The 23,699-nt window shown below is 35.9% G+C and overlaps 1 protein-coding gene across 1 annotated transcript in view; it reads left to right on the top strand.

Moving 5' to 3' along the window:
- The first annotated feature begins 2,116 nt into the window (after positions 1–2,116).
- Positions 2,117–23,699, top strand: part of Akt3 (AKT serine/threonine kinase 3) — a 269,991-nt gene continuing 248,408 nt past the window's right edge. The window contains exons 1-2 of the mRNA XM_026390718.2: positions 2,117–2,174; positions 12,642–12,799. Coding sequence (XP_026246503.1) covers positions 12,754–12,799 — 46 coding nt within the window. The 5' untranslated portion in view covers positions 2,117–2,174; positions 12,642–12,753. The remainder of the gene's footprint in view (positions 2,175–12,641; positions 12,800–23,699) is intronic.

Raw genomic sequence — 23,699 nt, 5'->3', positions numbered from 1 at the left:
TAACTGGTGTAATGGGTATTCTGCTGTTAACCTGTTCATTGCTCCCATGTTTGGCTTCACTGTGCATTAAAACTATTGGGTCCACTATAGAAGCTGCTGTTGAAAGGATGACAACAACTAAGATTTTGGCATTATATAAGGCCTTAAGCCAAGATAATGGTAATGGTGCTCTTAAATTTGAAGGATTAAATTATGGGGAGCATCATTAAAGGGGGGAATTGAAGTGGCACACCATTTCTCCACAGAAAAGCCCTCTTCACCATGGCTGATTTTAAGATTGTCAGCAAAAGAGTCCATTGTAGTTAAACTTCCTATTTTCATGTCACCGTGTTTACTTGGCCAGTGGCCGAGAAGACACCAGCACTTCAGGTGCTGGACACCCTCTTACTAGTTTTTCACAAAACTATAGCACTTTGAAGAAATGTGCAAACAAGGCCTCTGGCCTTGAGCTGGGCTTCACAGAGATGTCTACACTTTTAAGATAAGTTACAAATGGGCTCCATGGTAACAGCTGGCAGGGGGAGGAAAGAAAGGGGAGATGAAGCTCCCCCTTCTCAGGTGTTGTCCTTGAAGAGTTAACATGCCCAGAACAGTGAAGGAAAAAGCTGGTTTTGTGTAAACTTCTGCAGACTGTGAGCTTCTGAGCCCCTCCCCTTACAAGCCGGGTATGAAACTCCCTGAACTCCCTGAACTCGGGGTTCAGGGGGATTGATTGATTACAGCAAAGGCTGTACTCTCTGAACCTGGCTGCAGCCAAATAAAACTGTTTCCTGCTATCTTTGGTGCCTTGCCTTGTTTGTCCCTACAACACAGGTATTTCCAGAAAGGATGAAACATAGTCTCAGAGAAAGTAAACTTTTTAAAGAACTTTCTGGAGTGTGATGTATGTTGAAGTATGGCCATTTTCAAAAACAGTGTCTCCATTGCACATATCTTCAGACAATGAACTTTAAAAGAAACGGTATCTTCCTAACCCTTTTTGGAGATTTTAAGAGTGAATTAAGATCCCACTACAACCCTATACCATGTGTGGTAAATTTTTTTTTTTCTTTTCCAGAAAGGTGTGCTTGATAATGTTTGATAGGACAATAATACGAGTTTGGCGTCTGGGACATACCCGGAGACCCCGCTACCCACACTACTGGGGGTGGAGCCGTTTACCCCCATCGGCCCCGCCCACCAGGGGGCTTCCAGGTGTGGCCTGGCTCTGGGCCCACTCGCCCTGGGGAGCCGCATGGCATGGATGAGGGAGCCCTAGCCAAGGCGGGTGGGCATGCAGAGGACGCCTCCGCGAGGGGACCTTCTACAGCGAGGCCTCCGGTGTCCACCGAGAGCCACGCGGGCGCCGGGAAACCCAGAACTTCCCGCTCAGGAATGACTGCCCCGGCTCCCGGCGCTGGCTGGGGGCGGGGGGGGGGGGGATGTTCTCGCGAGAGGAGAGGGGGCGTCGGGCGCTGCGGGTTTGGGGGGCACGGGGAAGCCTGAGGACTAGGGCCGGGTAGGGAGGCGACGGGCAGGCCCAGGGACGCGGGGAAGCCTCTCCCGCCAGTCGCCGAGAGCCAGCCCCTGACGTCAGGAGTTTTCCTCAAAGTCAACAACAAGCCCCGCGGCGGCGTCGAGAACCGATCAGCTACAGCCCCGCGAGGGAGGAAGGAGGGGGCGGGGAGACGGCGGCAGGGTCCCTTAGGCGCGGTTCGGCCCTGCAGACGAGGCCGCAGACCCCCGCCCCACGCGAGTCGCGTCCAGGGACCCAGAGCCTCCGCCTGTGGCCTCCCCGCCGGCCTGACCCGGCCCCCGCCCTAGCGGTGTTTTCTGGTGATGAATTGAATTTGTAGCCGGTATCCGATTCCCATGTAGAGTCTCCGCCTCCTCGCCCCCCCCCCCGCCGCCGCCCGCCCTCCTCCCGCCTCCTCCCGCCGCCGCCGCCGCCGCCCGCTCCAGCTCCGCGGCCCGGCCCGGCCGGCTCCCTCCCTCCCCTGCAGCCCTTCGCCTGCCCTCCCGCCGGTCGCCCCGGGCTCCAGGGGGCTAGAGGCTCTGCGGGGTGGGGGGAGGATAGGAGGGGTGGAGGAGGGAGGGGGGACCCCCGAGTCGCCCCCTCTCCTCCCCCCGCCCCCCCAGCTCCATCCTCCGCCACCGCCCGAGCAGCTGCGGGGCCGCCGCCGCCGCCTTTGCAGGTAACAGCCACCGCCCCCCACTCTCGCCCCCCTCCACTCCCTCGGGCCCCCCAAGCCGGGTTCCCTCTCACTGCGGGCCACGGGCGGGGGGTGGCGGCGGTGTAGGGTGAGGCGGGGGCGTCTGGGTTGTCACTGCGCCGGGGGCGTGGGCGGAGGCTGGGTCACCCGAAGCTTTGGGTGTGGGTGGCGAGGCCAGGGGATGCCCGGCGCGGATGACACCGACACCCCCTTACTTTCCGGGGGAAACTGGGGGGCGGTGGTGCACTGGGGGCCGGGGGAGGGGTGTTCCCGGCCTAGCGGTACCGTCTGTGTCTAGGCTGCCCGGGCCCGGTGCCTCCTGTCTCTGCGCAACTCTGGCTCCTTCCCCTCGGCCCTCCCAGTCCGGGCCGCGGGGCGTGGGGAGGGGGCGCCCACTTTGCCCGGGGCGGCGGTGAGGTTATATAACGGGTAGCGCCCGGTGTCAGTGTGTTTGGGTTGCTGGGGGGGAGGGGGCTGTCTGTCGCTTGCCCTGGCGCTGGGGCTGTCTATGCGCGTAGGGTGGGGTGAAGGCGAGGATGCACCGGCGTCCCCCGGGGTCCCCTTCCTGTCCCACCCTACCCTGCTGCCTGCGCACAGGAAAAGACGGCGCGGGTGGGGTGGTGTGTGTGTGTGTGTGTGTATATGTGGGAGGTGGGTAACGTACTTGTCTGTGTTTTTAATAGTAGTGGGGTTTTGATCCGCTTGGGAGTTGTGTGCTAAGAATAGAAATGTGCGGAAGATGCTGGGTTTGGCTGATACACTGATGCTGTCGCTGCTGGCGGCGGCGGCGGCGGCGGTGGTGGTGGTGGCGGCGGCGGCTCTGGCTGCAAGTAAACAAACCAGCCTCTTCCTCGTCCACCTCCTCCTCCTCCTGCGCATCAGTCTGCATCAGCCATGATGTTGGTGGGGCCCTTCAGAGCCCAAACTTGAAGTCTCAGTGGTTGCTGTGATAACCCTGATGCTGAGGCGGGGTCACCCCTTGTTTGGGATTTCCCGGGAATCTACCTTTAGGCTAGAGATATTGAAACTCTTTGGGGCTAGGTTTTTCCCAGTGCTATTATTTACTGGTTGTTTGTCCTCAGAAAGCAGAGGAAATGCTCACCCATACGTCAAAAGCTAGGATGTTCACATTTATCTTATCAAAAAATGTTATGAAAATAAAGCTCATTTTGCCAGTGACGTATTTTGGTTGAAAGCTCAATGGGTTGTAATTGATAGTTTCCAAATAGAAACGACAACGAAACCTATACATTTATAATAATTTCTAGTACTAATAAAATATTTACACTTTGCTTTTAGAAAATGCTTCTTGAAGCTAAAGGATATGAATGACTTTTCATTCATAGTTAGTACATTGACCATTACCTCAACTCATTTCTTTAGACGTGTTCCATATTTTCTAAAGTCATAAGTTTTAGAAGAACCATAAATCTCTAGACAACCACTGCATTTTGTTTTCTGTAGACACTCATTGGATGATATATTCACTTAGGGAAAAGTTGGAAAAATCAAAGGTGGACTAGTTCAATAAAAATGATTTAAGAAATGAGATTTAGAATGAGTATCATTTGAAAAATATGTGTAAATATGAATATTCTAAGAGGTGGTTGTCTAAAGTATGATTTTTTTTATTAGAAAATGGCTACTTCATAAATTTCTAGTTTTTCCATAATATCTGAGTGAATACACAATTATATGCAAGACATAATGTAACTTTTTTCTTTGTCAATATATAATCTTGATTGTCTTTGAAGATCTTTTTGTTTTCATACTTGGGATGACCCCAGTATCTGGTTTGAGTATCAAATTTTAAAGTCAGGGAAAGCATACATTACATGAATGAAACAACATTGGAATTTAGATGAACTGCAGGTAGTGGTTAGTTTTCAGTTGTATTGTGTATTTTCTATGGTATGTTTTCCTACAATATTTTAAAGTTAAAAAGTACATACTAATTATGCCAAAAAATTTGTGGCACCGTTACTCATATTCATTTTCTCTCCCATGCTTAGCCTTTCTGTAATGATTAATGAATTGTCTTCCAACTTAAAATTAATATTTAGCTTAATAATCTTGACATTGATCCTTAGTTGTTCTGTATGTCAGAACACTTAAAGGTCTGCTTTGGACTTTTTTGGTTATGTAATTTTATACATAAAATAGTTGTAAAATAGTTTTAAGGTTTTATTCATTTAACAAATTATTAGAGTGGAATGTTGTTCTGGGGGCTGGTTTGAGTAAAAATTTTAAATATTTATATTTTACTCAGAAGATTGCTATAGTGAGAAAGAATTTGTTTTCAGAATCATTGCAAACCAAAAAAAAAAAAAAAAGTATTGGTTAAACTTTGAGAAAATGGAATATGCAAAGTAAAAATTTAAGATTCTTTAAACTCTAGCTTTTGATTTAAACATGAAAATTTCCAACCATTGGGGCTTCTTTTAAAAGAGGAACTATAAATTGGTTTTGTGGAAGTTTACCTTTTATTTAAACTTTCCATATTTTTATGAAGATAGGTAGTTACAGTTTGCTTGGTTTTTAATACCTGTTCAGGAATTTGTCCTTGAGATGATTAAGATACACTTGCTATTAATATGTTAATGGATCTTTACCTTGATTTGATAGGATCTGTTTTTTAAAGTATGAGTCAGTCTGAAGCATTAAAAATAATTTAAAACTATTTAGATTGGAATAACAATGTGCAAGGACAGAAAAACCATTTTCATTTTGCTTTGACTAAATTATTCTAGAAATTTGGCTTGCATTTTTAAGATAATTTCTGTAGAAAATTTGTGTTATAAAATTTAAATCATTTAAAATTATTCCTCAACTCCAGATTTCAGTATGTGTATTAGTATTATAAAAATCCTGGTTTCACACAATGTACACTTTTCTGGAATGGTAGCCTGAATTTTCTGATGTTAACAGATGTTTTGTCATGGTCTAGATTCCAATTTCCAGTTAATGCTAGTTAGTGCTTGGTGAGTATTTGTCATGTGCCAGGCACTGCTATGTGTACTTTTCATGTATTAATTCACTTTGTCTTCACAGCAATTCTTGATACACTTTTGAAAGTGATTTTCATGTGAGAAAAATACTTACTGTGGCATAAAAAAATCTGATTTTTCCTGATTCTGGAACACTTTTTCTTTAGCATCTTCTCTAACTTATTTGTGCCTATTTTTAGAGTTAATTCTTAGAGTTTAAATTTGCATAATGTACAATAAGCTTCACAGAATCAATATAGTAAAAAACAGAAGTGTGTTGACTGACCCATTAACATTCTTTTTCATTTCATTTGTTTTAAATGCCAAATTGAATGCCTCTACTGCTTACACATCTTATTTTAACGTTGTAGTCTTTCATCAGATTAAATATAAACTCATTTCTCCTGCCAGGTAATCTACAAATAGTATTTGGTAATTACATTAATATGTTCTTGAACTATAGGTGTGTTTTTTTTAGTTCTGCTTTTTATCAGTCCTCTGCTTATATTTATTACTCAACTAGATATTTTACATTTCTAAGTGAGTATATTTTGCTAATCTGCAGAGAAAATAGAAGGATTTACTGAAGGAAGACACAGAGAATGTTAAAATTAGATTTTTTTTCATCCCTAGAGGAAAGCCTCTGACTATATTTGAGTGGCTGGGGGATGTTTTGCCAATATTGTAGTTTAGACCAAATTTTGTCTGAATTGCTGTTTGATGCTTTATCTTCCCAACTATTTATTCAGTTCTTGGGGACAAGAATTATGTAAAATCATGATACTGTCACTTATGATGCCATCTATATGTGAAACAGATTTTTAATAAATTTTGAGAAATCAGATGTTAGTTCTGGAAGAATTATGAGCTATTCAAATAGCTCATCTAATGCAACACTTTATTACTAAGGAAATTAAAGAATTAAAGGGATCTTACACAGCATTACTCTGGGTAGGGCAGAGTCTGGAACAGGGAACCAAGTTTTTTGGTTAGTCCAGTGCTCTTTCTAATGTACAATTGTGATGAACTTTGTTATAGGATTCAGACTTGACTGGTTAACTCTCAGTTAAGCCTGGGGTAAAATTGTTAAGATGATTTTGGCGTTTACTGAACCATATATTAATTGTATTAATGTGTATGTATAGATTTTATTTTATGATTAAAATGGTCTCCAAATCAGATTTTAGATGTATGTTAGAAATATGTGGCCAGCTATAACTGAAGATATTTTGGTAGTCCTCAACCTAGGTTATCAAGGTGCCTTCACATAGAGACAAGTAACACTTTTTATATGAGAAATGGACACTTTTTATGAGAAAAAAAATGGAATAATTTATCAGAAGCTTGTTTATTTTTATTTATTTGTTTTTTTGTGGAACTGGGGATTGAACTCAGGGGCATTCTGTCATTGAGCTATGTCACCAGCCCTTTTTTATTTTTAGACAGGGCATAGCTAAGTTGCCCAAACTGGCTTCGAATTTGGGATTCTACTGTCTCAGCCTCCTGAGTAAGTGGAGGTTACAGGAATGCATCCCTAAGCCTGGCTCTTGTTTAGTGGTTTAGTTCATGAAGCAAAGGAATCTGATGAGTATTTTCCTAATTGTTTTAAATTAGAATATTAAATATATCACCTAGTCACAAACTGATAATTTTAATAATGGACATATTGGTTAAATGGCACTCAAAATGCCCTAAAAAGGAAAAAATGCTTTAAGTTTTTGTAGATGTATTTTATAGAAGTGACAGTTTTAAAGAACTGATAATTATGTCTGAAAGTTATATCTATTCAAGTATTTTACCATCACAATCTGAATCTCTGATAGAGGGCTTTAAGAATGTTCCACTAAGTGTATTATTGCGCTCTGATGAGAGGAAAAAAATCCAAAATAATAGTACATGGTTTATGTAACTTACTTCTGAATGTAATATGGTGTTTTGTTTTGTTTTAGGTATTGAACCCAGGGTACTTTACCACTGAGCTATACTTACAACCTAGCCCTTTTAATTTTTTTATTTTTTATTTTGAGACAGGGACTTACTAAAGTAATTAGAACCTCACTAAATTGCTGAATCTGGCCTCAAACTTTTGTGATCTTATGTTGCTGGATTACAGGCATGTGCCACCGGGCCTCTGACTGAATATGATATATATTTTTTTAATACGTAGCAACTCAAAAGGGAAAGACTATCTTAGAATTAGAAGTTTTATATACTCTCATGTATTTATTATGGCATGTATTAATTTCACCTATTTCTTGAAATCAGAAAAAAACTATAGAATTATATTGTGGATACTTTTGACCATCATTTGTATTTTAAATAGCAATATTTCATTGTATTTGAACATTAGTTGTTCTTATTCTTATTGGTTAGCATATATACAGTATATAAAAACTGTGATAGAAAAAGTACATTTCAGACAGCATTATAGCCAAAGTTTAAGAATTATTATAGTTTAGAAAAAGTTATTAAATTGTATTCTGACATTTAACTTAGAAATTAACATATAGGAAATTATTATCCTATGAAGTTTTGTTCTTATTTGTATGAAAGAGAATTGCTGGAGGCACCTTTTGACTGTATGTCAACTTACTTTTAGTCTTCTGTTATAATTTCATTTGTGATACTTTAGTTATTAAATTTTTTATGTAGTTTAAAACATTTTGCTCTTGTACTTTTGGAAGATAATATGGTATAAAAATTGTTCGGAACTACTTACAAATGTTAATTATGTATATTTGAGAGTTCATATCTTACTAATGGATAGAAAGCATATCAAATTGATAGATGACCTCACTTGTAGGTGGTTGCTCTTGTTACTTGTTACTAGCTTGTTATGATAACTGTGGGGAAATGTCAGCATTACTGGTCATAGTTTTCTTAGATTCAATACTGTGGATTCATTAACTACTGCACAGAGTTTTTGTAGAATCAAATGAGGTCTTATAAATGAAAGATCTTTGATGACAGATTTTGATGTAGGTTTGGAAAATATTTTTAAAAATACTTACCTTAATTCAATATCATTTTTGCCACAGAGTAGAAAATCAATATATAGTTGACTGAGTAATTCTGTGTATATTACATACTTTTTGAGTGAATGATATTCTAACACATAGTTGAAGTTTAATTATTGCTTAACATTGCATGGTTGATTGCTATATGTAAACATATTCTTTTAAAAAAATTAAAAAATATCATTGAGCAAATAGGCTGTTCTTTCCTCTTTTTTTCCCCATGATAATTTTTGGGTAGTATTGATGTTTATTTTGTTTGGAGTTGGAGCTTGATGATCAAAACAAAAATTGTCCAAAAAAAAAATGTCAAATAAGAATAGTTTTAACATGTTCTACTCCTTGCAATTAATGGAATAGGTATATGCTTAAATGCAGTAGGCTTAAAAGAAAAATTCAAAATTTGTCATTTATAACTCACTGGATAGAACACATCTTTAAAAGTTAGGATTGTAGGAGAGAAGTGAAGTTTGTTCTCTAGGAAATGGATGGCAAGGTTCCAGCTAATCTTTTTTATTTTATTAAGAGCTCTATAGTTACACATAGTAGTTGGGTTCATTCTGACACTCATCTTGCAGGAAACATACTTTAAAGGATAGGAAAGAATATTATAATTTGAATTATTTACATAAATGTAAATAGTAAATTCATATTAAATTCCAGGATGTTTAAATTCAGTTTTGTTTTTAATATAGCATAAAACCATTGTCTTTGTTGATTTACAGTATTTGTTTGCTTAAGCTGTGGTTTGCTTCTTTTCTTTCTTTATTTCTTTTTTGGTACTGGGGATTGAACCTAGGGATGCTTAACCACTGAGCCACATCCCCAGCTCTCTTTAGTTTTTATTTTGAGACATGGTCTCAGTAAGTTGGTTAGGGCCTCACTAAGTTGCCGAGGCTGGCCTCAAACTTGTGATCTTGTCTCAGCCTCCTGAGTTCTGGAAATATAGGTGTGCAACACTACACCTAGGTAGCCTCTTTTTAAAATTAGTTATCTAAAGCTGCATTTTTGTTCATTCATTCACTCATTCATTTATTCCATATTTGTTGAAAATCTAAGTCCCTGGCACTATCAAATTGCTTTACTAATTTATATTGTAATTAAGTGAAATAAAAATGTGAAATATTTTGTACATTATAAAATGGCATTCAAATATAATAATTATTGTTAAATTCTTCAGATAGTCTTGAATGAAGATACCTTTGATGTAACTGCTCTGTATTAATTCTGTATTGAATCTGCCATGAATTTTGTGTGAAACATTTTTATAAGAATAGGAAAAATTAGATTGTCCACAGTGAAATGTTTAATGCAATAGGCTTAAAAGAAAAATAAGCCAAATTTTGTCTTGACTCACTGGATAGAACACATTTCTATAGAAATTAGGAGTGTAGGAAGGAGGTTTGCTGTACTCTAGGGAAAAAAAAGTTCCAGTTCATCTTATAAGATAGACTAGTGTTTTTAGTAACATGAAAGATGACTTGGGGTAAGACCATAGTTTGTTGCTTATTTTTGACCTATGACATCTTTTAAGTTCTTTGAAGAAGGTATTATTTTAGCCAATAAGTATCCAGAAGCAGTTTTAAAAGCTGAATATTACGATTATTGACCGGAAGATTGTGTATTTAATGTACGTTTTTAGCAGCTTAAATTTTACACAAACACTGATAAAAAAAAAAACTTATCCAAAAAAATAGTTTTTAGAAACTACTTCATTGAAAAACAAAATTTCTTGATTTAGTTTGATCTGGGTATTTCATTTTATTGTTTTGTACTGAAGAGGCAGTGCCAGTGGAAAAAGCATACATATATGCCTGGTTGTCTACTCTTGGTTCTCCCATATAGTGGCTGTGTGAGCTTGGGCAAGTCATGTTATATGTCTGACTTCTTTTTCTTCAACTCTAAAATACAAATCCTTCCAGCTTTAAGATTTCGATTATAAAATGTCCACTTATTTTCAATTTTGAAAATACTTCTTGGTGTTCTTTATAAGGATATCATAATGCAAATTATTTTAATAGGAAGTATATGTTTATTAGATATTTATTTTTTGTTGTTACTAATTATTTCCCTGATCTTTTGTCCACTTTCACTGTCAAGAATAATAAGATGTAAAATTCTCTTGAACTTAGATTATGTAATTTTATAGTCACAAAGAATGGCTTTACTACGGACCTGGGGATATAACTCAGTAGAGTGCCTCGCATGCACAAGGCCCTGGGTTCAAACCCCAGCACCACATAAACACACAAAAAGATGGCTTTACTAGATGTGGGACCCCTTGCTACAAGTACTGTCAAAGAGAAGAGCTACCACACAGATCTTTTGAAGACATCATTTTGCCTGAGTGTTTCCCAGTGTTAGCTTATTATTTATGTAGTATAATGAGTTAACCCTTTCAGTTACCTAGATCTGTGTTACGTAGCTGGGTTCTTTAGGGTGTTAAAGAACTCAAAATGATGATTAGATTCTTTCCTGCAGGCTTTTTTGGGGGTTGGGATGTGCCATTTTTAGTGGTGAAATGGGTCTGATCTTGAATTAGATGAACATTTTGTATGGTGGTATTAGTTTAGGCTTTGCTGGAATAAAGAAGTTATACATGTTAGAACATTTAATGCATTGCTAGTGATGTTTTGAGAAGGATGTGGTTTGTAGAAATTTCCTGAACTTATTTGCCCAACTTCTTTTTTATTTTCCAGAATTTCTCTAATTTAGTATTCTCTTAAACATATTTTGGTAAAACAAGCCTAGATTTTAATACCCTTTTTGACTCTACAAGAGCAGATACCTATGATGATTTTGAGTAGTCCTGGTCCAACCTATGGGTATTGCCTTCAGTACCATGGCACAAGAGGTTGTTTTCTTTTAAGCTGCAGAGCCTTTGTCAGGCTAGTCAGGCAGTTCAGAGGATGTTTAGTCTTGACTCTTGATTGCTAAATGATTAGGCTCTGTCTGCACTTAATTTGCATTGGAGAAAAACCTGTAATCTAGTTCAATACTATTTAGGGAGTCTGATCTTAAACTTAACTGCTATGTTTTATTAATCAAAACCCAAGTTGAGTGGGCTGGGGATGTAGCTTCGTGGTAGAGCCCTTGCCTAGCATGTGTGGGGCACTGGGTTCAATTCTCAGCACCACATACAAATAAACAAAATAAAGGTCAATCAACAACAACAAAAAATAATAAAAACAAGTTGACAGATAGTATGGTTATATAGTCTGTACATCCATTTTTCTGGTTATCTAAAATTTATACTTTTGTTTCTGGACTACTATAACATCAGTGTGCTGGAACCACTTCTTTGGAAATGTGGAAATGCTGTGACGCAGTTTTGTCCTTTAACTCCTTTTTAGGTTGAGAGGGATAATAAGAAATAGTCCTATAAACTCACCACTATATATAAGGATGTTTTTAAGGACTTTTAATTATTGCACTTTATGATATCTTAAGAAGACCCATGAAATGAATTTCTGGTTTTTGTCCTAGGAGGCATTGAATTCTTTCTGGGCAACTTTTTCCATTTTTATTATAAATATTTAAACCTGTTGTGTTTCCTGAAATTTGTGGCTCATCTTTCATAAACAAAGACTTTTACTCTGATTTTCTTTTATCTTAAGACTATGTAGTTTTCAATTAAAAACGCAGACTCTGAAGTCAGTCAGCTTGGGTTCATATCTGGACTCCCATCACTTACTAGATCTGTAGAACTCCAGTAAGCTGTTTAATCTCTGCCAGCCTCACTTTCCCCATCTATGAAATATAGTTAATAGTACCTGGCCGCCACCAACCTAACAGTATGAATAAGAGGGTTGTGAAGATTATCTGAGAATGATAAATGTAAGCACCAATAACAGTGCTTAGTACATCTTGAATACTCATTTTTTTCTACTTTCATATCCTCTTTGTTTCACTTTCTTCATGTCCTTTAAAAAATAAATGATTTATCATTATGTGCTTACTGTAAATCTACCTAAAATATTTCCTGGAATAAGGCTGAGTAAGAATACATAAACATTAGTTTCTTAGGACATCATATTTTCTTAAAGTACAGCAATTAAAAATATTCATAATGGTTTGCCTTAACTTTCTGGAATTAACAGATGTAAGCCACTTAACTTTCATTTTATCTTTTCTTCACTTCAGATACATGTCACAAATTTTCTATATTATGTTTTTGTATAGGTGTGACAGTGGTTTTCTTAAGACATATTTTATTGTAATCTCTTAGATTTAAAAGTTTCGCTATCGTTTTAAATCTGTCATAAGACCAGGGAAGTGCATTCATTATAGAAATATTTAATAAATAAGCTCTGCAGTTTGAAGAGCTAGACTTTTATGTGAGGTCAGGCAAGTTGAAGACATTTACAAAGAATTAGTTGTTTGTTATTGCTATGTGAGTTGCAAGAATGGAAAAAAAAAGAAAATCTTTCTTCAATACTTCCTTCCAGGCTGAGTCATCACTAGAGAGTGGGAAGGGCAGCAGCAGCAGAGAATCCAAACCCTAAAGCTGATACCACGAAGTACCATTTCTCCAAGTTTGGGGCTCATAGGGGAGCCATCATGAGCGATGTTACCATTGTGAAAGAAGGTTGGGTTCAGAAGAGGGGTAAGTGCTCAACAAAATCGAAATGATATGGTTGGTAAGCGTGTTAAACAGTGAGTGGTGTCTTAGAAGTTGATCTTTCTTTTTCCTGAAATTTTTAAACATGCTGTCTAGTAAGAGAGAAATGATATATAACATGTATGTAAGGATTTTGTTTATTAGGGATTTCTTTATAATTCTTGACTTTAATATTTATGGTTTAGTTATGAAATGAGATTTGACTTTCTGGTACATTATGTGCATGCATATTAGTGCTATATTTTTCTGTGGTGTCCACAGATAGCTTTAGAGTCATTTAATATGTAGGCGAGGTCTTATATGTATTTAATGATATGTAAATATATAAATAAAAGTATTCAGTTAAATTTGGATGGTGGCACAGGAAGGACTTAAAATAATTAAGGGGCGAGGGGTCACCAACAAACTCATGGAATCAACAGTTCCATAAATTAAATCTGTAAAGTCTTGAGGTAAAAGGCCAAATGAGAAGTTGTGCTTTTTGGATTTTTAATTTTATATTTTTATTTTTCATTATCTATTTTTTGTATTTACTGCTCAAAGTAAAATGTTCATTATTATTATTATTAAAGAAAGAACTCTTTAATATAAAGCTTAGTTTGTTATCTGTGAGATTACCTGCTTATGTAGACAATGTATTTATTAGAAATCTAGAGTTTAGACTAGTTGCTAGGCAACTACTGTTTACTCACATGGCTAAGTTGAGTAGGATGAAGACTCTGCCATTTTTAGGACTTTTTAGTTCCTGTTTTCTGGTTAAAGGTACCTCTTAAATACTGATTTTCATATTCTTTGAAGATTTATAGCTGATACCTATGCTGAAAAGCTGTTGTCAGCAGTTAAATGTGATTGTATATTATTGAACTTTTAAATCAGCCTTATTGAGTTGTAATTTTCTTACAATAAAATAAAACAATTTTAAGTTACACTTTGGTAAGTTCAGCAAATGTAGTGTAACAGACATTGAAGATACAGAACATATCCATCACCCCAAAAAGTTCCTTCACGTCCCTTTGTAGTCATAGTCCTCATTCATTCCCTCAACCCTAGCAACCACTAATCTGCTTTCTTATGATGATTTTACTTTTCTAGAATTTCATTTAAATGGAATCATGGGATCCATAGTCTTTCGTGTTTTCTTTCACATGACACAATACTTTTTTAAAAAAAATTATTTATTTATTTTTTAGTCATACATGACAGTAGAATGCATTTTGATATATAATACATACATGGAATGTACATACTTCAATCATATTGTCTATTCTATTCTGCTGCCCTTCCTATCCTCCCTACTCCACCCTTCCTCTCCCATCCTTTCTCTGTATCCAATCTAATGTGACACACTTTTTTCTTTTTCTCATCACCACATCATATATGTATACATGACATAATACTTTTAAGATTCACCCATATTGTGAATATCATTGGTTTGTTCTTTCTTATTGTTGAGTAGTATTCCAAGGTTTGGAAATATCACTCTTTATCTATAACATGTTTAACAGTTAATGACATTTGGACTTTTTCTAGTTTTTGGTTATTATGAATAAAGCTGCTTATGAATACATGAGTGCATGACTTCGTATGTTATTCTTATTTGTCTTGGGCAATAAACTAGAAATGAGATTGCTGAATCATATGGTAAGTGTGTATTTATAAGAAGTATATGTTTAACTTTATAAAAACTGCCAAACTGTCTTCCAGAGTGGCTGACCATTTGTTGTTAAGTTTTTCTACAATGTTATTTTCATAAATTTGGAAAGCATTTTCAGATTTCCAGGTTTTAGTGCCTTATGAAGGTTTTAAAAAAATTTTAAAACTTGTGTATTATATTAATTTTCATACCTTGGTTTTTGGGGGATGGCAAATAACATAAACCTTTTAAAATTTTACTTATCTCTAAAGTTTATGTTGTGAGGACTAAATGAGATAACGAATATGCTATATATATTTTTTAATATATATATATTTTTAGTTCTTGATGGTCCTTTATTTTATTTGCTTATTTATATATGGTGCTGAAAATTGAATGCAGTGCCTCACATGTACAAGGCAAGCACTCTACTGCTGAGCTACAACTCCAGTCCCAGAATATGCTATATTTGACAATCCTAACATAAATGTAGATCTGTTACTATGTCCTTATGTTTTTAGGGTGGTTCTTTAGTCTAATTAATTTTATCTTGTCTGAAATAGCATGTAAAAGGTTAGTATCTAGTGCTTGGAATATAGAAAAAAAAAAGAACTCTTTTAGTTTTTTTTTTTTTTCCTGCATTGAATTTCAGAGAAGGGGAATTGTGTGTGTGTGTGTGTGTGTGTGTGTGTGTGTGTGTGTGTTTGAGAATAGTTGTATATATGTGAGAATTTGAATAGTACTGAATGGTATAGATTGAAAAGGGAAGATCCTTTTACCTCTTCAGTTTTTCTTCTCAGAGGTAGTAATTTTAGATTTTAAAATTCTTCTCCTGATCATTATCCTAATTGGTATATTATACATTCAACTTTATTTGTGGCTAACTCTTGTTACCTAATCTTGTGTGTTTTCATTCTGAAAAATGAAGAACTTTCAATACCTATTACACCTGTCCCCGCCCTTTTAAATTTTGGTTGACTTTATGGTTAAATGTCAAGCTGTTGGACCACGTTAGAAAATATTCGAATGTTATCTATAAACTTGCACTTTACAGGTTGTGAAAAATTAGGAACCCTTGCCATCTTTCCCTTGAATTCCTCATATTTCCTTCTTAATTTATGTCAACTATGACACATATTTTGTCAAGATTTACTGTATATATTTGTCGACTGTGCAAAGGAGTAAACAATGTTACAATTATGTAAGTAATACATATTGCTAAAAATGTTGTATGATGGGATTCTTAGGGAAAGAAGGAATTTCTTATATTCTATTGGTACTCAAAATTGTGCCAGTCTTAATTTAGTTTGGCTTCTAGTTTAAACCATGACTGTTTTTCCTTTACTTTCTAATTGCCATATTTCCCCCCTTTTTGTAGAAGAGAGCATGACTTCATCCTAATCATTCAGTTAATTAGCTTTTTAATCATACTGTTCATTGAAGTTCTAATATGAATTGACTTTTTTGGAGATCATGCTCAGCTGTCACATTATTTAATTTATTTCTCAAATAAGTTCTTGGCTTTTTTGAACCTCATGTGTTTTTTTCTTCTTTTTTTTGTTTTTGTAGGAGGGTGTTTATTTAGTTTTCTAGAGTACCTCCTGAATTAATTTTTCAGGAGGACTGTGTGTGAGTGCTTGTTAGCATAATGTTTGAAAACATCCTTTTTGCTTTCACACCCCTCCCCCCCATATGGAACTTGACTGGGTGTGGAATTCAAGTTTAAATATGTTTTCCTTCAGAATTTTGAAGGGTGTATTTCATTGCCTTTTAGTGGCCAGTTTTACTGATAAGAAGTTTGATGCTCAAATGAATTATTTCTATGTAGGTAACCTGTTTTTGTTTTCTCAAGACTTTTTGTGCCTTTTCATCATTGGAATTGGGAAATTTAAAGTGAAATGTCTTTTATTTATTCATCCTGTAAAAAATTTGGCGGAACCTTTGAACATGAAGTTTCTTTGTTCTAGGAAATCTCTTATATCTCTTCTTCTTTTTTAAATACTTTTTTTAGTTGTTGATAGACCTTTGTTTTATTTATGTATTTATACGTGGTGTTGAGAATTGAACCCAAAGCCTCACACATGCCAGGCAAGTGCGCTACTGCTGAGCCCCAACCCCAGCCTTTTTTTTTTTTTTTTAATTTCTTCCTTTGTATAGTTTCTGTATTTATGTACTCTTTTCTGGGCTTTGAAGCAGTCTATTGTTTTGAAATTTTGATTTACCATTTAAACTTTTTTTTTTTTTTAGAGAGAGAGAGAGATAGAGAGAGAGAGAGAGAGAGAGGAGAGACAATTTTTTTTAATATTTATTTTTTAGTTTTCGGCGGGCATAACATCTTTCTTTGTATGTGGTGCTGAGGATCGAACCTGGGCCGCTCGCCTGCAGCTTGAGCCACATCCCCAGCCCAAACTTTTTTTTTTTTTTTTTTAAGAAAGAAAAACTTTGGTTCTGGACAATTTTCTTGATTCTTCTATCCCTATTAAATTATTGACTTCAGCTATTTATATATTTGGGAACTGCTTGTACTTCATAGTCACCTGCACTTAATAGCTATCATCTTTAATCTTAGGATACTCATTAGGTTTTTATTTATTTATTCATTCATTCATTCATTCATTCATTCATTCATTCGTTTGTTAGTACATACTGGGGATTGAACCCAGGGATGCTTAACCACTGAGCCACATCCCCAGCCCTTTTTTCATATTTTATTTAGAGACAGAATTTCACTGAATTGCTTAGAGCTTCACTAAGTTGCTGAGGCTGATTTTGAACTCATGATTCTCCTGCCTCAGGCTCCTGAGACCCTGGGATTATAGGTGTGGGCCATCAAGCCCAGCTCCAAAATTTTGGAGATTTTTCTCCACTTTGAGTGACTTTCAATTTGTTTGTTGTGGTGCTTTTTTTGGAGATGCTAGTTTTCTTCAGGTGTCTGATGATAGCTGTTTGCCTGTATAATTATGAGAGAAGGAGAGGGTTTACTGGTAGTGTCCTCTATTTTTATAGTTTTCTTCTTTATTTAGGACAAGTTAGATTGACTAAATTAGGATTTGTGATGGTAATATCAATACTCTTGAAAACATTAGGTGGACTGCTAGGGGAAATGAAATTTAAATTTTTTCTCTGACTACTATTCTTAATTTATTCCTTTAGATATTTTTCAGTATTATTTTGTGTTTTAGTTAAATAAATTTCATGGTATAGCCTCTTGTTGTTTGGTTCTATTTTTGGTTTGAAAAATTTCTTCCTAAAATAGCTTAATAATATTTACTGTCTATGTTCCCTAGGCAGATTATTATCACCTGCATTTTTGTGAACTTCTTTGAAAATAGATATATCTGCCTCAAGGTGTGGTTGTAAGCACTACAAGATAATTTGTGTACAGAAGTGTTTTTAAATTATTTATTAATAAAGGAGATTGATGTGGAAAAGCTATAAAAAAATTTGTGACTTAGTGTATAGCTCATTAATAGAGCATATGCTTAGTATGCTTGAAGCCTTGGGTTTAATTTCCAGAACCCAAAGGGGGGAAAGTTATAATTGTAGTCCTTTCTTTGAATATTAGTACTTTTCCTGAAGCCCATTTTTTGGTAAATATATATTTTTGTTGGTTCTAATTAGTTATATATGAGAATAGGATATACTATGACATAATTATAAAAGCATGGAATATCATTTGTTCTGATTCAGTCCCTAGTATTTCCCCTTCTAATTCCCTTCTCTCTACTTTATTGATTTTTCTTTTTCTTTCTTTTTTTTTTTTTTGGTTTAACCCATGGTACTTAATCATTGAGTTACACCCCAATCCTTTTTCTTTTTCTATTTTTAAGACAGGGTCTCATTAGGTTGCCTAGGGCCTTCCTAGGTTGCTAAGGCTGACCTTGAACTTGTGATCTACTGTCTTAGCCTCCCAAGCTGCTGGCATTACAGGTTTGCACCACTGCGCCTAGCTTCTATTGATTTTCTACTGTTTACACACACACACACACACACACACACACACACACACACACACATATTTTTAAATTAGTGTCTTGTGGATATACATGATGGTGAAATTCACTGTGATATATTCATATATGTAGGTCAGATTCATTCCACCGATTTTTCCTTATCCCATCCCTCCCTCTTATTTACTCCTCTGATCTTACAAACTTCTATTCCTCTTTTTATTATACCCCCCTTCCCATTTTGGATTAGCTTCTGCATATCAGAAAACATTTGACCTTTGATTTTTTTTGTGGGGGGGTGACTTATATGATAGTCTCCAGTGCCATCCATTCACCCACAAATGCCGTAAAGTTATTCTCTTATAGCTGAGTAATACTCCATTGTGTATATATACCGCATTTTCTTTATCAATTCATGTGTTGAGGGGCACTTAGGTTGATTTCATGGCTTAGTTATTGTGAATTGTGCAGCTATAAATGTTGATGTGCCTACGTCACTGTAGTATGCTGATTTTAAATCCTTTGGATGTATACTGAGGATTGGGATAGCTGAGTCATATAGTGATTCTATTCCTAGTTTTCTTAGGTTTTTCCACACTGTTTTCCAGAGTGGTTGCACTAATTTGCAGTCCCACTAACTAACTATGTATGAGTATACCCTTTCCCAACATCCTCACCAATGTTTATTGTTGCTTGAATTTTTGATAATTGCCATTCTGACTGGAGTGTAGTTTTAATTTGCATTTCTCCAATTGCTAGAGATGTTGAACATTTTTTCATACATTTGTTGACTGTACTTCTTTTCAGAAGTATCTATTTAGTTCTTTTGCCCATTTATTAATTGGGTTTTTTTTTTTTGTGTTAAGTTTTTTGAACTCTTTGTATTCCTGGATCTTAAGGTTGTGAGGAGCAGGTGGAAAGGGTTTTTGGACCAATTATTTTCAATTAGCTCCTGTCTAGATACAGTCTGATTTTAATTGAATAATTTGCTTTTCAGTAAATGCCTTCTTGGAAAAGGAAAATAAAAGTTTTAATTATTGATATTATATGGGTAAATGCTTACCTAATCTTGGTTATTAGTAATATGTCAATAATTAAACTAATTTTTTCTGTAGCAGTTGAAAAAATTGTATTTATTGAGATACTATTACAAACACAGTATTGTTGGTATTAGAAATAACAATAAAAAATTCATGTATCAGACATGGAATAAAGTATTATTGCACTGGGTGTGGTGGCACACACCTGTAATCCCAGGGGCAGGAAGATTGCAAGTTCAAAGCTAGCCTCAGCAACTTAGTGAGGCTGTCTGGAAATAAAAAAATAAAAAGGGCTGGGGATTTAGCTCAGTGGTGAACTGCCCCTGAGTTCAATCCCTGGTACCCCCCCCCCCAAAAAAAAAGTATTGTTTGTATTTTTATCCTTGGTTGACCTAGGAGATTCTTATTTTACAACTTTGCTGCCCATTATCATAGGTGGCATCTGCATATTTATAACCTTCTTATTAAATTATCTTGTTCAAAAATTAGTCTATAACTCAATAGATCTGTTCTTGCTTAGTTGTATTATGGCCAGTGGTAGTATTTGTTAGGAAGAAAGTTCATTAATAAAATAGGAAAGTTAACCTTTTAAACTCTAACGGTCTAAATCGTAAAATTAAGCAGATTGCAGTAATATTAATCACAGGCTTATTATAATCTCTAAAATTTTATTTGCTTAATAATACTGTTTCTTTAAAACCAAAGAAATACAGTGTTTTAATACTATAATGAAATACCTGAACTATTTTACAAAGAAAAGTGTTTATTTATTTAGCTCACATATTTTGGAGGTTCAGTGGCATAGCATCTGCATGAGCTCATTTTTGTTGAAGGTCTCATGGTGGATGGCAGATGGTAATGGTGGCCAGTGTAGGCCATCACATCTGAAACCAGGATCAGAGGAAGGATGGGAAGTGATGGGCTTGTTCCCTCTGTAATAATCCTCTTGCAAGAACTAAAGAGGTTCTATGGGCACTACCTGCAAAGGGCTTGCCCCTAAGGACCCAGTTCCAAAATTTCTACTACCTTGCCAAATCTCCAGTCACAGTACGTGCTTGGGGGACATTCAAATCACATCCAAACCATAGTGTTATGTAGTCTGTTATAAATGTTGAAAGTCAATTCCTTGATAACAAATTAAAATCTCATGTATTATTTGTTAATCATTTAAAGATGTGACTTTTTTAAAACTGCAGCTCTAAAAATCTAAAAGGTGGCTTATTTATTTATTTATTTATTTATTTATTAAAAGCCCAAAACAAAAACCAGATTTGTTTTTTGAGATTGGGTTTAGCTGTGTTTCAGGGGCTAGTTGTGGGCTTAAATGATCTTGTCTCAGCCTCCCTAGTTGTTGGAACTATGGGAAAAACATGTTGATTGTTGAAAATGCTGCATGTATGTGTTAATCACTTAACACTTTTTGTTGTAATAATATCAAACAAATTGAACTATTGTGTTTTTTGTATGTAACCAGTTTGAGCTTTTAAACAACTTTTTTCTTGGTTTATCTTATTACTTATGGTTTCCAGTTCAGGGATATCCATAAAGTTTGTCCTTTGAATGCTATTTGCCTTATATTCTATGAAATGGTTTATTTAGATGAAGCAGAGTGTTAGTACCTGGCAGTTCTAAGCTAGAAATTTTTTATGTTTATAAATTGTCTCACAAGACAACTTAATTCTGTTGTGCAAAATATATGTTGGCAACATATAGATTGTGAGCCAAATTATTGTAGTGTGTAATTGTTGTGGTCTAGTAAAATTTAATTAAGTTGTTGCGGAAAACAAACACATTTTGGGTGTGCTTATCTTAGTCTGAGGTCCTTTCCTTCTCCTTTTCTGTGTACATACTTGTGTTCTTTTTGTTCATATTTATTCTCAAAGTGACTGGAAACAAATTATAAAGTGATTAAGGCAAAAGAAAATGACAGTGTGGTTTCCTGTTTACTACTCATCAGCAAGCTTTTTCCATTAAGTGTAAAGAGCTGTGTTAGTGACTGTATAAACCACATAGTAAATTAGAGAAGCTCACTTTGACTGTTGAGGTTATAAAAGAAGGATAAACATAGGAAAATTAAATTTATTTTCTAATGGCATTGAAATTCTTCGATTTAAGTAATGTATTTACAGTAATATGAAATTTACTTTTCTTAAAGTTTCCATATATTCATTTTGAAAATTTTAATCTGGAGAACCGTCAAGTGAAAAGCTTTTATATGCAGTTGAGAGTTAGTTATAGAATTGTAAAGTTGCTGTTACACACACTTAGCTCTTCCCAGTCACTTGAGTCTTTTGTATTGATGCATAACTTGCAGCTTCATTTAACTCACTTATTAATGTTAGTTACATTTTTCCCCCCCGCTGTGCTGGGATTGGTACCCAGGGCTTTGTGCATGTTAGGCCAACAGTTTACCACTGAGCTATACCCCCAACCCTTAATGTTAGTTACTTTCATAATTTTTTACATAGATGGTCAAGTCATCTGTGAATATCCACAGTTAATGTTTCTTCCTTTCTAATCTTTATACTTTTAATTTCTTTTTTAATTGTATTTCCCTGGGGTAGAATCTGTGTGTGTAATATTTAGTGAAAGTGGTGAGAGTGATTTATTTGCCTTTTTTTGTATTGGGAAAACATTTATCTTACCCCCTTGGTACCATAAAATTAGCTGTTTTGTTGCTACTTTTCTCTTGCTGCCATTTATTAGGTTAAGAAAGTCTCTTCTATTCCTGGTTTGCTGAGAGTTGATGTTTTGGGTGGGGTTTTGTTTGTTTGTTTTATCATTAATGGCCGTTTTTTTTTTTTTTTTTTCCAGAAGATCTCCTGCCTATGTTTGCTGGAATAAATCCCATCTGATTTTTTTTTTTTTTTTTTTTTTGTGCAAGGTTGAGCCCAGGGCTTTGTACATGCTAGGCAAATGCTTAACTTTTTATTTTGACACAGATTCTAGCTAAATTGCTGAGGCTGGCCTGGAACTTGTGATCCTCTTGCTTCAGTATCCTAAGTAGCTAGGATTATAGGCATGTGCCACCTTGGCTGTCATATACTTTTTGCTTGTTTGTTAAATTTTGTTTTTTGTGGTGCTAGGGATTGAACCCAAGGTCTTTGCACAAGTTAGGACGAGCACTCTACCACTGAGCAACATTCCTAGTCCCTGTCATGTATTTTCAAAAACATATTGCTAGTTTGGATTTACTGATATCTTGCTAAGAATTATGTTTTTCATCACCTCCATCCATTTATGAGTATTGATCTGTAGTTTACAAATAGCTTGGGAAATATTCTTGCCTCTTTTATTTTTGAAGGAATTTACATAAGATAGATTATATTTCTTCCTTAAATGTTTGATAGAATTTATTGGTGAATCCATCTCCATTAGCACTTTCTTTGTGGGAAGAGTTTTAATAATGAATTTGTTTTCTTTAATAGGCATGGGATTATTCACAAATTGTTTCATTTTATATTTGGTAAATCTATATTTTTCAAGGATTGTCATTTCTTCCAAGTTGTTTATCTTTATTGAACATAAAGATTTTTTAAAAAAGATTTTCTTAATATTCCCCTATTCTTTTAAAGTTTTACAGGCTCTATAATAATATATCAGCTTAATGAAGTCTGATATTGGCAAATTATATTCTTTTGATCATCTTAGTAGGAGCTTATCCATTTTATTAGCTTTTCAAAGTGCTAACTTTTTGTTTTGTTAACTTTCTCTTTTTTGAATATTTTCTTTTAGTTGTTTTATTTTTTATTTTATTTTATTTTATTTATTTATATGTGGTGCTGAGAATCTAACCCAGTGCTTCACACATGCCTGGCAAATGGGTTACCACTAAGCCACAACCCCAGCCCTGCTTTGTTAACTTTCTTTATCCTTTTTCCCCCTATGTCATTGCTTTTGTTCTTTGTTATTTCAATTTGTATATTTATGGCTTCTTAAGGTAGAAATAAGTGATTCATTTTAACTTTTCAAAAAAAGCTACAGATTAATTTTACTATATTGCTTTTAACTGTTTTATACATTTTAATAATCCCCCCCCCCCGTTCTGGGAGATTAAACCCAGGGGCACTGAGCTATGTCTCCATCCTGTTTTATTTTAAGACAAGGTCTCATAGAATTGTGCAGGCTTCCCTAAAACTTGAAATCCTACTGCTTAAGCCTCTTGGGTAACTGGGATTATAGGAGTGTGCTACCATGGCTGGCTGATATATTGTATTTTTATTATTGTTGAGTGCAAAAGTTTCCTGACTTACCTTTTTGAT

The sequence above is a fragment of the Urocitellus parryii genome, chromosome 9, assembly GCF_045843805.1.
Source record: "Urocitellus parryii isolate mUroPar1 chromosome 9, mUroPar1.hap1, whole genome shotgun sequence".
NCBI lineage: Eukaryota > Metazoa > Chordata > Mammalia > Rodentia > Sciuridae > Urocitellus > Urocitellus parryii.
The sequence above is the reverse complement of the archived record's forward strand: the minus strand, read 5'-3'. Positions and strand labels throughout refer to the sequence as shown.